A 14,502-nucleotide genomic window follows, 5' to 3' on the forward strand; every position below is an offset into this window, starting at 1 on the left:
AGACCAGTGATTACCTGGTGACGGGACGGTTGGGGAAGGGAAGGATTGTAAGGGCATCAGGGAATTTTTTGAGAATGATGACTATGTTCGTTATCATGGGTATATACATGTGTCAAAACTCATCAAATTGTGTTTGTTTAAAAACGTCTTCCCCTATGGACTCTGGGAAACAAACTGAGGGTTTCAGAGGGGAGGCGGTGGGGGATTGGGCTAGGCCGGGGCTGGGTATTAAGGAGGGCACGTATTGCATGGAGCACTGGGTGTTATAGGCAAACAATGAATCATGGAACACTACATCAGAAACTAATGATGTACTGTATGGGGAATAACATAACATAATAAAAAAATTTAAAAAAATTTTCCCCTAGAGCTGATAAGGGGGTGTGGTACCTGGCCCATTTGGTACTCCTATTCTGGAAAATTCTACTCCTTAACTGGCATTCTTAGAGAGGTATTCCACCAAGGCTTCCAAATTGTCTTTCTGTAAAAATATTTTTTCATTATTTATTGATTTAAGAGAGAGAGCGCGAGCACGAGCAGGGCCAGAGGGAGAGGGAAAAGCAGACTCTGCTGAGCAGGGAGCCTGACGTGCAACTTGACTCCAGGCACCTGGGATCATGATCTGAGCTGAAGGCAGACGCTTAACTGACTGAGCCACCCAGGGGCCCCCAAATTATCTTTTGTAAACAGAATGGAATGGAGTAAGTATGTACTTTGATCTGCCTTCTGCTGTAGGCCTGCCAACTCCGGAACCTAGAGTCAACCTCTGTCCCCAGCAGACGAGGAAAATGAAAGGCAATGGGCTGCTCCAAGGTCACTTTCAGGTCATGGCCAACCCAGTGGTTTGTCCTCCCACATGCCAACTGTGGGCCTGTGCTCAGGTCACTGGGACACCTGGCTTCCTAAACCCTTCATAGATGTCCATTGTTTTTCTGGTACGTGTTTTCCCTGTGAGGCTGGATTGAGACCATTTTCTCTGTCGTTCAGAGTTTATAAGGACACTCTTGGAAACCGGTCTCAGTTTCAGGGCAATGGTATTCCATCCTTCCATTGTATCCCCAGGTCACAACTCTTTCGTCCTCCTGAGCCGCTTTGGTCATTGGTGCCTTTATCCCAACTCTTTACGTGGCCAGCCTCACCCCTCTGGAGACCTCATGAACCCAGACTCTGCACAGGCAGTCTGAGGATCAGGCTGACATACCTGTGCTTGGCCGGGGTAATAAATGCCTTCATTATCCCGGACCACCCAGCTAATATTTTATCTTCAATATGAATGCCTCACTCCACAAAGGCCCTGTTGTTCTCACCCTTAGGCTGTGGCAAAGCCTGACCATAATCTCCCTGTTCCTAAAGGACTCACAGGGCTCAGGTTCAAACTTTTGTGAGCACTTGCAAAATCCTTTGGGAAATCAGTGTAGTTTATAGCAGTGTCTTATGCCACACCTCTCAGGCTCATCTGCCCCACTTAGCGGATTTCCAAGTGAGCCCGTGCACCACACACAGAGTGGCCCCTAGCGCCTGCCTCTGCCCACGTGCCAGGGCTGACTCAGGAGCTCAGGCTCCCACCTTACCCCCTTTCAGCCTCGGCCACCCCTCTTGAAAGGACTATGTGCTCTGCACACATCGCAGAGATACGGGAGGGCACAGGAAGGAAACCCACTGAACTAAAGAAGCTCATAAACTATTGACCTCCTTCCATCCTGCCTCCATATACCCCGGAAGAGAAGAGCAGGAGAGGCCTGCCGATGTGGACAAAGACCTGCCCTGGCTGTTTATCTTCCTGACAATAAAAAGGCCTCCTCATTGTAGCCAAACTGTTGCTGAAAATTCTGTTTTCACTGGTGAAACAGATAACTTTTGTCGAATGGCCCGCTGGCTCCTTGTTCTCAGTGTGGTCCGTGGACAAGCAGCCTCGGCATCTGCTGGGAGTATGTTGGAAATGCAGAGTCTCAGGTCCCTCCCAGTGTTACTGAATCAGAATCTGTATTTTCATGAGATCCTCAGGGGATCCGGGCCTAAGATGATGTCTCAAAAAACCACTGTTGAATGTTCCCCAAAGAGAAAGCTAATCAGCACCTTGGTATACCAAATGGGGAAGGCATGGTTGTTTCCTGGGCCTTTTTGGCAGTTTCTAGCATTCTAGAATTCCATAAAGGGTTGATTCTCCAGTGGCCCTGATGGGAATTTTTCTGGAAGAAGGGAAAGAACACCATCCTTGCCGGGAAATTGAGCAAGGACAGAAGCTATGCATGGGCCCAACAGCAAGAGCTCCAACGCGCCAAGGCTGATCCCCTGCTCTAGAGCTCTCTGCTGTTCTTATGCTAGATCCCTTTGTGTCAGGTGATGGGATGGGAGATTGTTCTTGCTTCTGTATTGCTGTAACCCGTCCTCTAAGATTCACTTTTGTTGTATCCCAAAGTTTTGGGACCCATGTCTTATCGTTGTTCTTTACTTCCATTTAATTTTTACTTCATCTTAGAATTCCTGCTTGAATCACTAATCGTTTGGGAGAATGTTCTTTGACCTCCATGTATTCATGGTCTTCCCTGGTGTTTTCTTGTGGTTGATTTCTAGTCCATAGCATTGTGGTCAGAAAAGATGCATGCTATGATTTCCATCTTTTTAATTAGTGGAGACTTGTTCTGTGGCCTAATAGTGATCTGTTCTGGAGGACGTTTCATGTGCACGCAAACGGAATGAGTGTTCTGCTGTTTTAGGACGGGATGCTCTGCATGCGTCTGTTAAAAGCAGTGCATCACCCAAAGCCACTGTTTCCTTGTTGATTTTCATTTTGGATCAAGTCCACATTAATAGAAGTGGGGTGTTAGAACCCCTACTGTATTGCATTACAGTCAATTAGTTGCCTGCTGTTTTTTATTAACTATTTTTTTTTTTTTAGATTTTATTTATTCGACAGAGATAGAGACAGCCAGTGAGAGAGGGAACACAAGCAGGGGGAGTGGGAAGGAAGAAGCAGGCTCATAGCGGAAGAGCCTGATGTGGGGCTCGATCCCATAACGGCGGGATCACGCCCTGAGCCGAAGGCAGACGCTTAACCGCTGTGGCACCCAGGCACCGCTTATTAACTATTTTATAAAAGTATTTGAGTCCTCCTATGATGGGTGTCTAAATATTTAAAATTGTTCTATCTTCTTGTTGCATTGTCTCCATGATTATGACACAGTGTCCTTCTTTGTGTCTTACTACTCTTTTTTTTTTTTTTCATTCTGTTTTGTCTGATAGAAGTATTCCTACCTCTGCTTTGTTTTGGCAACCACGTGCATGCTAGATGCTTCTCATCTCCTCACTTTCAATGTGCAGGGGACTCAGTAGGTCTGGGGGCTCAAGCTGAGTACCCAATTTTGGACAAATTGGTGTAAGAGTGGAAACTGAGACTAAGTGTGTAAACTAGAGAATGTTTGAGACATGGACTTCAGAACAACATGGACCTAAAAGTCCCCTTGACCACCAAGGAGAGGGTGGGTTTCTCTGGTCAAGGATATGGGCCATGGGGCACCATCGTGGCTCTGCCTTTAAGTTTCTGCCTTCGACTCAGGTCATGATCACAGGGTCCTGGAATGCAGGACTGCATCAGACTCCCTGCTCCAACAGAAACCTGCTTCTCCCTCTCACACTCCCCTGCTTCTGTTCAATCTCTTACTATCGCTCTCTGTCCAATAAGTTTTAAAAAACTTAAAAAAAAAAAACGATATGACCCATTATCCTGGCAAGAGAGAACCCATCCCTGATCCACCAGATGCCAGCCAGGGAACAGTGGCTACCATGGATCGGACACAGAGCCTGGGGCCTGGAGGGAACTGCTGCTTCAGAAGAACTGCATAAGGAGATGCACGAAGGCTGGAAATCCTGGCTCCTAGGTCAGCATAGATGTTCATGGAACCAGGCTCAGGTGTGCCCTTTAAGGTACCCCTCCCATCTTTTCCCAACACACAAAACAAGCAGGAAAGGGAATCCAGAGATCACTGACAAGAATCCCAGAAAGATTACAAACTTGGTAAACGGCCAACGGGGAGACTGAGGCTGGAAAGTCCTGCCTGCCCTGAGTCCATCTGCAAATTATCTTCCTCTGGCTTTGTCCCCTTCACACGCAGGATTTGATCTCCTTCCGTGTTTTTCCCCACTAGGTGCTGATGCAGTTCCAGAGATTGAACTACAATACGACAAGTTCCAAATACGGGGGCAATACAAAACCAAACACAAAACCAAAAAAGCATCTCAACGGAAGAAGCAGGACACAGTCTTCCTGGCCTTAGAGCGGAGAAAGGCAACCCCAGTCCTGGGGCAGGAAGGAGTTCTGGGGCGTACAAGTCTTAAGGACTCCCACTTTCAGTGGTTGTTGCTATTCCTGGGAAAGTCCCTGCAACCTCTAAATCTCAGGAGTTCTGAGGGGCTGTCTCTGCTGTTTGCCCAAATTCATTGACTGAAATGGACCCGTGCTCTGAGTAAGGGGGATTTGGGGGTGCCCTCCAGTGGCTAGGGAGAAGGGCTGGCACTTCTCCTTCCTCCCACGTACAGTAGCTGATGACTCTGGGGGATTTCCTAGGTCAGGAACGAATATGAGAGTCTGTGCAAGTTTTCCATTACTGCAGGAAGTAAAAGACCCAAACCACACACATGGGCTCTAAAACAAAACAAGGGCTTTAATCTCCTAACATGCAAATCTATCACGGTACTATTTAAAACAACTAAATGGTGCCCCCTACATAAGGAAATAGATGGGGGGAAGGGGTGTGGAGACAATGGGCACAAGGATGCAGCTGCTGAGGAATCCCTGCAGGGCCACTGGACACTTGCTCAGTCCTGAGGTTGACTGCGGCCAGTTCTTCTCCTTCTTGAGTGCTGCTGACCAGCTAGGACCGGGGCTCCAGCTGGCAGGACAGGGTGTAGCTAAGGACAGAGGGACACCTGTGAGTTGCCCAGGAGCTTCCATTCAAGAGTCCCTGCCAGTGTTTGCCCACAGCTGGAGTCTGGCGCCCCGGCAACAAGGCCTGAGGCTGCCCAGGGAAGGAGGATCCCAGGAGTGGCCAGCAGAAAGAGTCCACCCTGAACCTCACCGACCCAGCTCCTGATGGGCCTCACCTCTCAGCCTCGCTGAGCGGCTCCATAGCCTGGAACCAGGCCCAAAAAGGATCCTCGGGCTCTAGGGTGTAATTCTCGGCAGCCACCTGGAGCAGCATGATGTCCGTCATGACTTGATATTCCTGAGCAGAGAGAGAAGCACAGGATGTATAGGGAGCCTGGGGGGGGGGGGGCGGGGAGCTGCAGGGTCTGGTGAGGGTTGAGCACCGGGACCGGGCACCCATCCCAGGTCCTGGCACACATGGCCATCCTCCTCCCTGCAGATTCATCCGGTCTCCACCTGTTCTCAGAGGTGAGTATCAGTAGCCCCTCCTCCGGGAAGTCCTCCTGGATGCCATGCTCTGTCCCCATCTCCTAACGGGATGGGACTTGCACTGCTTTCTTCTCAAGGGATCCCAGGAAATGTGAGGTGGAGGGGATGGAGCCAAGCAATGTTCTTCCCAGGGACATCTCTGAGGCCCACTCCCTACCCTTCCCTGCGGGAAGCGCCACATATGCTCACCTTATTTCTTTTTTGGTGGTTGATCTCATTCCCCTGGAATGCAGACAAAGTCCATCAGAATGAGGCCCCTGGTTCTTAGGAGCACTTGATTCCCATCCCTTCTCATGCTGCACCATGGCCAGGACCCATGAGGGGGCCGTGCATACACAGATAGTGGGCCTGGGATCTAGGCCAGGCTCTGGGGTCCAGAGAAAGGAGGACATGGGGCAGATGGACTGGCTACAGGTCGGGACCCTGCAGCACCACCCTCTCGGAAGACAGTAGGGGAGGCCGAAGCCTCAGGCAGGAAGGGGCTGCTGCGGCTACTGAGGTGCTTGCTGATGTGGAGGGTCCTGACTTCATTCTCCCCCCACGGGCAAACTCACCGGGGGAGGCTGAGGTCCACTCAGACAGACCTCACGCAGCTTTGCCTTCAGGAAGCTCTGCTGCTTCACCAGTCTTCGGCACCGGGAGCCGTGGCCTAACTGCAGCCTCACCTCGCTCATCCCTGAGATGGGCAACAGCCCCCAGGCTCACAGGGTAGCCGTGAGGCTGTCATGACGGGAGGTTTGCCGAGTCCTGAGAGCTCAGGGCTCAGTACAGGGGCGTTCTGCTCCCAAACCTCCGGATTCTGGTCCCTCCCCCACAATCCTCAGGCTCACCCACCTCCAGATAGTCCTCCATGGCGGTATCTAACATCACCAGCTCGGTGAGGAAAGTGCCAAGGAAAGGCACGACACCCTGTGTCATGAGGGGGAGGGTTGGGATGAGTCCCTGCTCTCTGGTGTCCACAGGGACCCTCCACTGAAAATGCTCCAGCCTCCTAGCCCACCCCAGGGGCTCACGTGGAGCAGCCTAGGACCCTTAGCAGCCTCCCCCCACGGGTTCCCTTTCCCCTCCCCCCCCAGAACATCAGACTCCTCCTCATCACCTTCAGGGCCTGCTTTTCAAAAATGCCAGGGAATGGAGCACTAGGTCGGTCCCTCCCCACCCGCAAAACCCATTCTCTATGGACCACTCTGGACCCTCCTCCTGGTCCTTTTGAAATAAGAATTGTAGAAGCTGTGGCCCCAGAAGCCGCAGCTGGAGTGGGAAGGCCCCCCCCTTCCTGATCTTTCCTTTTTGGGAGGCTTCCAGCCCTCAGGGAGGAGCCCTCCTCCTCCTCTGACTTTGGAGGCCCTGGGCCTCAGGCACACTCACCTTCTTCTGCATCCTCTTCTGGGCTCCCCGGAGGGCCATCACCAGGGTGGCAAATCTATTGGATGGTCGCTCCTGCAGGGCCAAGGACAAGTTCCTTGAGACCATCATACCCTCAGGCCACTTGCCCCCACCATCTTGGACTTCACAACCTAGACATCTGACCTAACTCATACTGATCCTGAGGCCCCATTATCCAGGAGCAGGCCGTGAGTGATTCCAGAACAATCTCACTCCAACGTTCACTCCATGTGTGACCTTGAGCTTGCAGCCTGGCCTCCCCGAGCCTGTTTTCTCATCGGGAAACGTGACAACTCCACCTATCTCCCATGGTCTCCTGAGGACTCAGGGTCCTATTACTCTCATCATTGTTGTGGCCCTCAACCCAGCCCAACCCCATCACTGAGCACAGGTCTGTCCTCTGGGCTCTCCAGGTTTGTAAAGGCCCCCACCTGGACCAGCTGTCGACACAGAGAGAGAGGGTGTCTAGGCTAGGGAGTCTGCTTGGACACCACCTGCTTGCCCCCTCGCCGCCAATGGCATCCTCACCTAGGCTGTCGCCACATTCATGACAAAGGCTTCCCCTCCCCAAGGAATGCTTCAGACCATTCCCGACTTCATCCACTCAGGACCCTGTTCCCTCCCACCCCTCCTCTCTTTCCAGACCTGCACCTTCCAGGCTACCTTGATGAGCAGGTTCCTGCCCTGTGCGGTGTCCTTGCTGCACAGCTTTTGAAAGATCCTCAATGGCTTCCTGAAGAGAGGCAAGGGAGGCACGATCAATGGACGAATAATGTGGCAGGGTTGAGTGCGAGTGCCTTTTCTTTGAGAACCCCAGAGTGTCAACCTGCCTGGTTGAGGGTTTCTTCTGGGATCCTCTGAGCACTAAGGTCTTTGTAGGACATGGGAGGAAGCTCTCATGTGGCTCGTCCTGGGCCTCCCTTCCCATATTCATTGAGAAACACTGTTTGGGTCAATTTGGGGTTCAAATGGGCAGAGAACTTAGTGGCTGTCAAGGAAACACGTGAAGAGATTTAATGCAGCTCAGCCCCGTGTGGGACATTTGGCAAAACTGATTTCTAAAGCGGGAGGCATGGTGACCTCCTCACCAGGGAGGCTGAGAGACGCACCCACCAGCCCAGGTCCTGTGGTCGGGGTTTGCCGCCTCCCAGAAGGTCCAAGCTGCCTGAGGGGGAAGAGGACAAGCCTCTGGGAGCTCCCTCGTCCATCCTGGTCCCTCCATGGAGAGAGGCCTACTCACCTGGAAACCTTCCCCCACGTGTTCTCGAGGCGGTGAATGGAGACACTCTGCAGAGCCGAGAGGATGGCACGTAAGGACGAGTAGTTCCTCAGGGTTTGACAGGCCTGGGGAGGGAAGAGAATGGGCTGTCACTTGGGGAGCCGGCACCTGATTGGCTCTCAAGCTTCAGTCCCCCTCAGGGGAAAGTGCTCCTGCTGGAGGAAGCCGCTGTCCAGGGACCTGCCGAAGGGCACACGTGAGGCCCAGAGGAGGAGGAAGATTTTACCTCACTCCAAGGAAGGAGCCAGGCAGAAACGGAGCATCCCAGCATGGGGCCATGCAAGGCGAGGTCAGCATGCCCCTGGACGGAAGAGCCTAGGGACTGCACAGTCCCTAGGGCAAAGACCAGGGCCTTCCACCCTGAGACCTGATCAAGGGAAGAGCAGTGCCCGAGACTCAGGAGAGCACCTCGGCTGGGCTTCCCGTTGCATACCTTGGCCACCTTGATCCAGTGCTCCACCACCATGGCCCTGTCCCGGGCTGTCATGCTTGGGTTGCCAAGGCAGGTGGTGATGACACACTTGGCCACACCGTTGAACTGGGCGACAGTGGCCCGGACTGTGGGTGCCAGGTGCTCATTGCCAGGCTTGTTGCGCTTGGACCAGACGGAGCCCAGGCACTGATGGGGCAGCAGCTTCTTGAACAGCTCCTAGAGAACAGGCGGACCTTGGTTCACCCAGCCATTTCCCATGCAAGACTCATGTCCTACGTGGGGGTCACAGGTCAGAGCTGGACCTCAGGGAGCTGAGAATCTGGCCTGAGCCTGGGTGGAGACCGTGGATTTCATTCCACTGTTTTTCCCTGAGGGAACCCAGTACACAATGACCCAGGAGCAAACAGAGCAAGGGAAGGAAGGAGGGCATTGGCACCCTGATCATGCTCAGGAACTCCCAGCTCCAGGTGGCACTGCAAGGTGGTCCAACCCAAGGGGGCTTCTTCCCCTCCCCTCCAACTGGTCATCCCCCTGGTCCTTCCCCCCTTTCAGATGCACATTCTCACACGGGAGCTGCAACCACACGTTTTTCCGTCTGCCCTGTCCTCATGGACACATCAGATGCCTAATCAACGCTGAGGGTACTCATCCTCCAAGGCACATGAGTGGGTGACCCATGGACTTGACTGAACACAGGGAGCTGCCCTCCTCCACCCACGGGACCAGGGCCTGCCCATTGGTCTCTCCATTCTGGCTCATTTCTTCTCCCTAGTACCTCCGTATCAGTGCTTATCAGGGTCTCTCGCTACAGTCCGCAGCTGGACAGTGAAAGCTTGGGGCTAAGCACCTTGATGGGTTGACAGGGTTGGGAAGTGGTGGAGCTGAGATTTGGTCCCAGACCATAGGAGTCCACATCAGGGAAAGGCAGGTGTGGGGCAGGTGAGAGCAGAAGGAAGGCCTGCCCCTGGCCCACCCTGAGAGCCCAGCTGCTCACCGCATCCATATACGTGAGCTGCTCTGCCACCAGCCTGGGAGGGAAGTCCAGGAGGTCGGGCTTCTCCTCACCCAGCTGGTTCTTTGGGGTGACACAGCGGTGGCAGGAAGCCTCTGGGGCCGCGGTGGGCTCTGTGGCTGTTGCCTGAGTGAAACTTTCTAGCAAAAAGGGTGGTCCAGCTGACTGCTGCTCAGCACCCGGCACACATGCAGAAGATGGGAGCACGGGTTGCAGTTCTGGAACAGCTGACGGAGGGGAGGCTGGCTCTGACACCGCAGGTGACAGTTGACACAGAGCTGGGGTCGCCTCTAGCTCTATAGGAGGCCCTGTTCCTGGCTCTGCCGCTGGAAGGAGCCCTGGAGCTGGCACTGGGGCAGGAGACACAGAAAGGTTCATCCACATCACTGACTTTCCGGATGCCTTTGCAAAACCAGGACAGACCCCATGGCCTTGAAAGGAATACCCAGCCCATGAACCGCATCCCAGTTAGCCTTCCCAGCTTGCCATCCCCCTTACCCTCCACCTCTGCCTCAGTGAGCGCCAGAAGTTCCCGCTGCATCAGGAGAAGGGGGACATGGTTTGTCAGGTCCCAGGCATGCCACTTCAGAACCATGGCCCCATGCACATAGGCCACCTTGATCTCGACACGGTCACAGCCCAGGGACTGATAGATAGCCTGCAAATTCTGGTCAGGCCAGGTACCCAAGATGGGAGACAGGGTGCTGGGGAGAGTCATATGTGGAGCAGAGTCAGAGGCCTGGCCTTGCATTGCACATGCTACTCCCACAGCACCGTTCTTTCTGTATGGGTCCCAGAGGATGGCCCCAGCCCCCTTCCAACCCCTCTCTAGCTGCCCTCGTATTGGGAGGCCTGGTCCTCCTGAAAACCTGAATGAGTCTGGTTTTTCCACTTCTCCTCTCCTCTACCTGGCCATGGGCCTGGTCTATTCTATCCTCCATGCACACCAGTATCAAGGCTCAGGTTGGAGGCAGATTTGTGAGTGGTCGGCTCAGCACACCCTCGGTTCTTGGCCCCGGTTGGGGTGGTCAGCAGGGAGGGGCAGGCAGAGCAAGTTGGGGCCGTCAAAGGGATGGGTGTTTCAGGCACCCACTGAGCCCAGACTGTGCTCTGCCGCCCAGAGGGCCCGGGACCCCCTCCACAGCCTTCTTTGACTCATTTGCTTCTTCACATGAAGCCCCCCAGATGAAGCCCACCCACTGGAAATCAAGAGATCGGTGAGATCCCTGGTTCGGCAAATCCCTCCCCAGCCACCACCCCTGTAGTCCCCCACCCTGCTCTGTGGAGGCAGCCAGCCCTGCTTCTGGACCCAAACCCCTGTCCCAGTTTTACTTGATCATTTCATCTGTCCTATGATCCAGCTCTTGGTGGATCCTTTCAAAGCTAGAGGAGGCTACGAAGATATCACATCTAACAACCATTGGACATGCATGCTTAGGGTGTGCAGAGTGCCTATCTGACCCTCTGACTAGAACTGAGACCCAGACACTGTATCTCCTCTGTCCATTCACATTCCTAGGTGCTTAATATACATTCTTGAATGACTACTTCCCAGCCCGCACTTTCCAAATCCTGAGTGGCCCGTGGGCTGGTCTGCCTGCTCCCAGTGTGCCCCTGAGCTGCTCACACAAAGGACAACTACCAGAACCATCTAGATGGAATCTCAGAAGTCCTTTGCACATGGGGAAACTGCCTGCTTTGCATTTCCTTTCGTCAACCCAGAAGGGCCACCGGCCTGTGAGGGTTGCACTTGAGAGCTTCTTGACCAGAGAGAGAGAACTATTAAGCAAGAAGATGCCCAGCACGTCCAGGAGCCCTTTCTACAGAGCCAAGCACCAGAGTAGCCCGTGCCATGTTTCCTCCCATGATTTCCTACAGTAACTGTATGAGGTTCATCCTCTTAACCACCCCAGTTTTCAGAAGAGGAAAGGGAAGGTCAGAGAGGGGTAGGGCCATTCCCGAGATGTACACCCAGTAGATGGGAGGCTCACCCTGTGCTGTGCATGGGGTGGGCACTCACCGATTGAACTGCTGGCCCAGGACCTGTGTGGCTGAAGTGAACATCTCGTACATGCAGAAGATCGTTGAGGTGGTTGAGATGCTCCCATCTGGGAAGGATGGCACCAGGGACTGTACGAAACGCTCCATTGTGCCTTCTCGGAGCCTCAGCATCGTCTGGGCCTCATCCAGGGACAGGGATGATTCCTTTTCCCACCAGGTAGAGAAGGGGGGTGTGGGGGGCAATGGAGTCAGCTTCAACACCACGAACCACCAGGATGATCAGGGTCTGGTGCTCAGACCAGAGAGTCCCATCCCTTCGGGAACTTGTGCAAGAAAAGGGACTTGAGGGCCCACCCAGAAAAAGGCTCTAGGCTTGAAAGTACAATTGCCTTTAGGGGTGAAATGAGAAAGCATTGGTCACTTCAACACATCTTGTTAGCTGAGCCACCACAGCCTTTCTCTCTCTGAATAGGCTTTATTAAGAACTGTATGCCTTTGAGTCATCAGTCAACATCCCTACTGCAGACAGGAGAAAGCAGAGGCTTAGCATCTCCAACGCTGCTCGAGATCATAGACGTTGGGCCTGAGAACTGTCCAGAGCATGGAATGCATGGCATTTCCCTAGGCTGCTGCGGCCTGCTCTGTTCCTAAGGTGGGGAGAAAGGTTCAGGGGAAATCCACCTTCCTCGGCAGGCCCCAGGGGAGCCGGTTGTTTCTAGTGTGGGTTCTGGCCTTGCCGTGATCATCTGTGGGTCCTGAGATTGGACATCAATCTGGACCTGTTCTCACCCCAGACCAGCATTGGATGCTGTTGTGGGCCGAGGCACCTGCTGCTTGTCAAGGGAGATGGAGTAGCTGAGCCTTTGGAGCAAGCAGCTCCTCAAAGATGGCCTGGATTGAACTCTGAAAAGACAGAGTCCACTACCTGGGCCAGGAGGCATCAGAGGCCTTGCACCCAATCCGTGCTTGAAAGGCTGAATCACGGTGGCAGACAACCTCCCATACGGAGGTCCAAAAAGACATATGAGGACACAGCTTGTGACCCGGGGGACATACAATGAGTCGATGTGTTCTGAGAGGTGATACGTTACAGAGGAACATATAGAATGGCTTCATCCCACCGTTCCTTTTATGTTCAATCACCCTGTGTGGGGTGAGGATTCATAAGGCCTTGGACACGTTCTCCAAGGACAGTGGAGCTGGGTTCTACACAGGATGGCTGGGGTGAGTCAAGAAAATACTCAAAACAGTAGCAAAATGCAAAGACACTCATGGCTGTGGGAAAAGTCACACAAAACAGAATGAAACAGAATAACCCACGCCCCAAACTGCAAAAAACATGAACACTATTCTCTACCATTCCCACCTATGTGAAGAGTGTCTTCCTACCTTCTCCCACAGCTGGTGGTGGAGGTGTGGATACTGGGATGACTTTGTGGCTGGGCCTGCGGGGCACTCATGTGGAAACACCATGGGAGGGCCCCAGGTTTGTCCCCATATTTGTGTGGGGGCCCTGGGTGCGTGGAACCCTCTTCCCATTCTCACCTCAGAGCGGCACTGATCCTGGGTGGCCTGGTGCACCTGCCACTTGTCTAGGGCGTTGTAGTTGAAGTCCCAGACCAGCTCTTCGATGACCTCCTGGGTGCAGCTCTGAAAATGCAGTGCCCCATAGACATGGGGTCAAGAGACATTAGTGTCCTCCCGGGACATTGCCACAAGGGGCCACCCGCATTAGAAATCCTGCTCTCCAGTTGAGGCAAAGAGGGGCAGCTGAAAAGACATCGAGCAAGGACGTAGCCGGATGAAACTCTAGAGCTCGTGATTAACATCGAGGTAGTTGAGCTTGGTCCCCAGTGCTCAGCTTCTCATCCCGCCTGCTATGACCTGGGGTGTGAACATGAAAGATGGGCCAGGCTTCCAACACCTGGCAGCTTCCTTCTGCCCAGGAAGGGTGTGTCCCACATCCTCTGTCCCCTTCTCTACACATAGACAACCAGCCCCCCACCCCAACACACACACAGGGACACACATAATGAGGGGCAAGAGGTGTGGGCCTGCTGAGGTGACATCACAGTTGTTGCCTGCTCTCCAGTGGGCTGCCCTGAGCTGCCTCGTGTTACCTGTTGGTGTCTCCTGCCACATGTCCAGAGGGCTCGGAAAAGCGGGCTGAGCCGACGTCTACAATTATTTGAAAGTCTCTCTCTCTGGGCTTGCCTGGGCCCAGAGACCCTGAAGGGAGGAAGGCAGCAAGAGAACATCCTGTTCTCTCGAACGTCTCCACTCAAGTGAGCTGGAGAGCAGGTTGTCTTTTGAATCTGGGTGCCCGGTTACCAGAGTTCTAAGTTCAGTTGGGGCCTATCACAGAGGAAGTGAGGTCACTCTTTCAAGATTCTAATCCCTGGGACCATGTGTTCAGTCAGACCTATCCAGAGCCCCTTCTTGGCAGTTGACTCCTTAGCTTTCTCCCCCATGTCATCTCCTTAACTGGACACAATGAGCCAAAAAGGCCATAGCCACCACTCTCTGGAAATGGAACTAGTGTCTGAAGCTTCAGGAGGCAGAGCTGAATTCAGACCTTACGTTCTGTGTTTCTTTGCGCACTTGTGTGTCCTATGTCATTGTGTCTCTCCCGTAGTCCCCACTTTCCCAGCCTGCAGTGTGTGGATCAGGCTAGAATCTACTTCCTTGGGACATCCTCGGGTGTCTGTGGATAAGAGTATTTATTACATGTGTGGGGTGGTCCCCTGTGTATCTGAGGCACAATTTTCAAGATGGAAGAATTACAAGAAGGGGTGGGACTTGGCATGGAGGGCCGCTCAGAAGAGGCCTGGGTTCCAGCCCTGTAATACTGCAACTGTCACTTTCCCTCTTGGCCTCATTTTAAGGTGGGCACCATGATGGCCTGGAAAAGCAAGAAGATGCAGGCATTGTCATCCTCTGTAGTAAAACCATGCAATTGTTTCCCGTTATATGAAGAA

The 14,502-nt window shown here is 53.4% G+C and overlaps 2 protein-coding genes across 2 annotated transcripts in view; one reads left to right on the forward strand and one right to left on the reverse strand.

Moving 5' to 3' along the window:
• The window catches only part of LOC130541798 (ral guanine nucleotide dissociation stimulator-like), a 32,474-nt gene extending 27,844 nt beyond the window's left edge, over positions 1 to 4,630 (forward strand). Inside the window, exon 9 of the transcript XR_008958530.1 lies at positions 736 to 4,630. The gene's annotated coding sequence lies outside the window, so the exon portion shown is untranslated. The remainder of the gene's footprint in view (positions 1 to 735) is intronic.
• An 11-nt stretch (positions 4,631 to 4,641) lies between these two features.
• On the reverse strand, positions 4,642 to 14,015 carry LOC125283388 (ral guanine nucleotide dissociation stimulator-like). The gene is made up of 11 exons (XM_057309959.1): positions 13,070 to 14,015; positions 11,544 to 11,728; positions 9,506 to 9,873; positions 8,512 to 8,727; positions 8,040 to 8,143; positions 7,463 to 7,532; positions 6,782 to 6,853; positions 6,248 to 6,322; positions 5,603 to 5,635; positions 5,101 to 5,222; positions 4,642 to 4,908 (listed from the first exon to the last, which is right to left on the reverse strand). Exons 2-11 carry the CDS (start codon positions 11,629 to 11,631, stop codon positions 4,872 to 4,874), a joined length of 1,185 nt encoding a protein of 394 aa, XP_057165942.1. The 5' UTR covers positions 11,632 to 11,728; positions 13,070 to 14,015; the 3' UTR covers positions 4,642 to 4,871.
• Positions 14,016 to 14,502: the final 487 nt, after the last annotated feature.

The sequence above is a fragment of the Ursus arctos genome, unplaced genomic scaffold (assembly GCF_023065955.2).
Source record: "Ursus arctos isolate Adak ecotype North America unplaced genomic scaffold, UrsArc2.0 scaffold_100, whole genome shotgun sequence".
Lineage (NCBI taxonomy): Eukaryota > Metazoa > Chordata > Mammalia > Carnivora > Ursidae > Ursus > Ursus arctos.

Excerpts from the sequence above, each read along its gene's own strand:
- LOC125283388 (XM_057309959.1), bottom strand. The coding sequence starts at position 11,631 with ATGGGAGCATCTCAACCACCTCAACGATCTTCTGCATGTACGAGATGT. Across the intron at positions 9,874-11,543 it reads CTGGGCCAGCAGTTCAATCG|TGCCAGCTCCAGGGCTCCTT; the intron begins GTGAGTGCCCAC and ends CTCCTGCCCCAG. Across the intron at positions 5,223-5,602 it reads ACCACCAAAAAAGAAATAAG|GAATATCAAGTCATGACGGA; the intron begins GTGAGCATATGT and ends CTCTCTGCTCAG.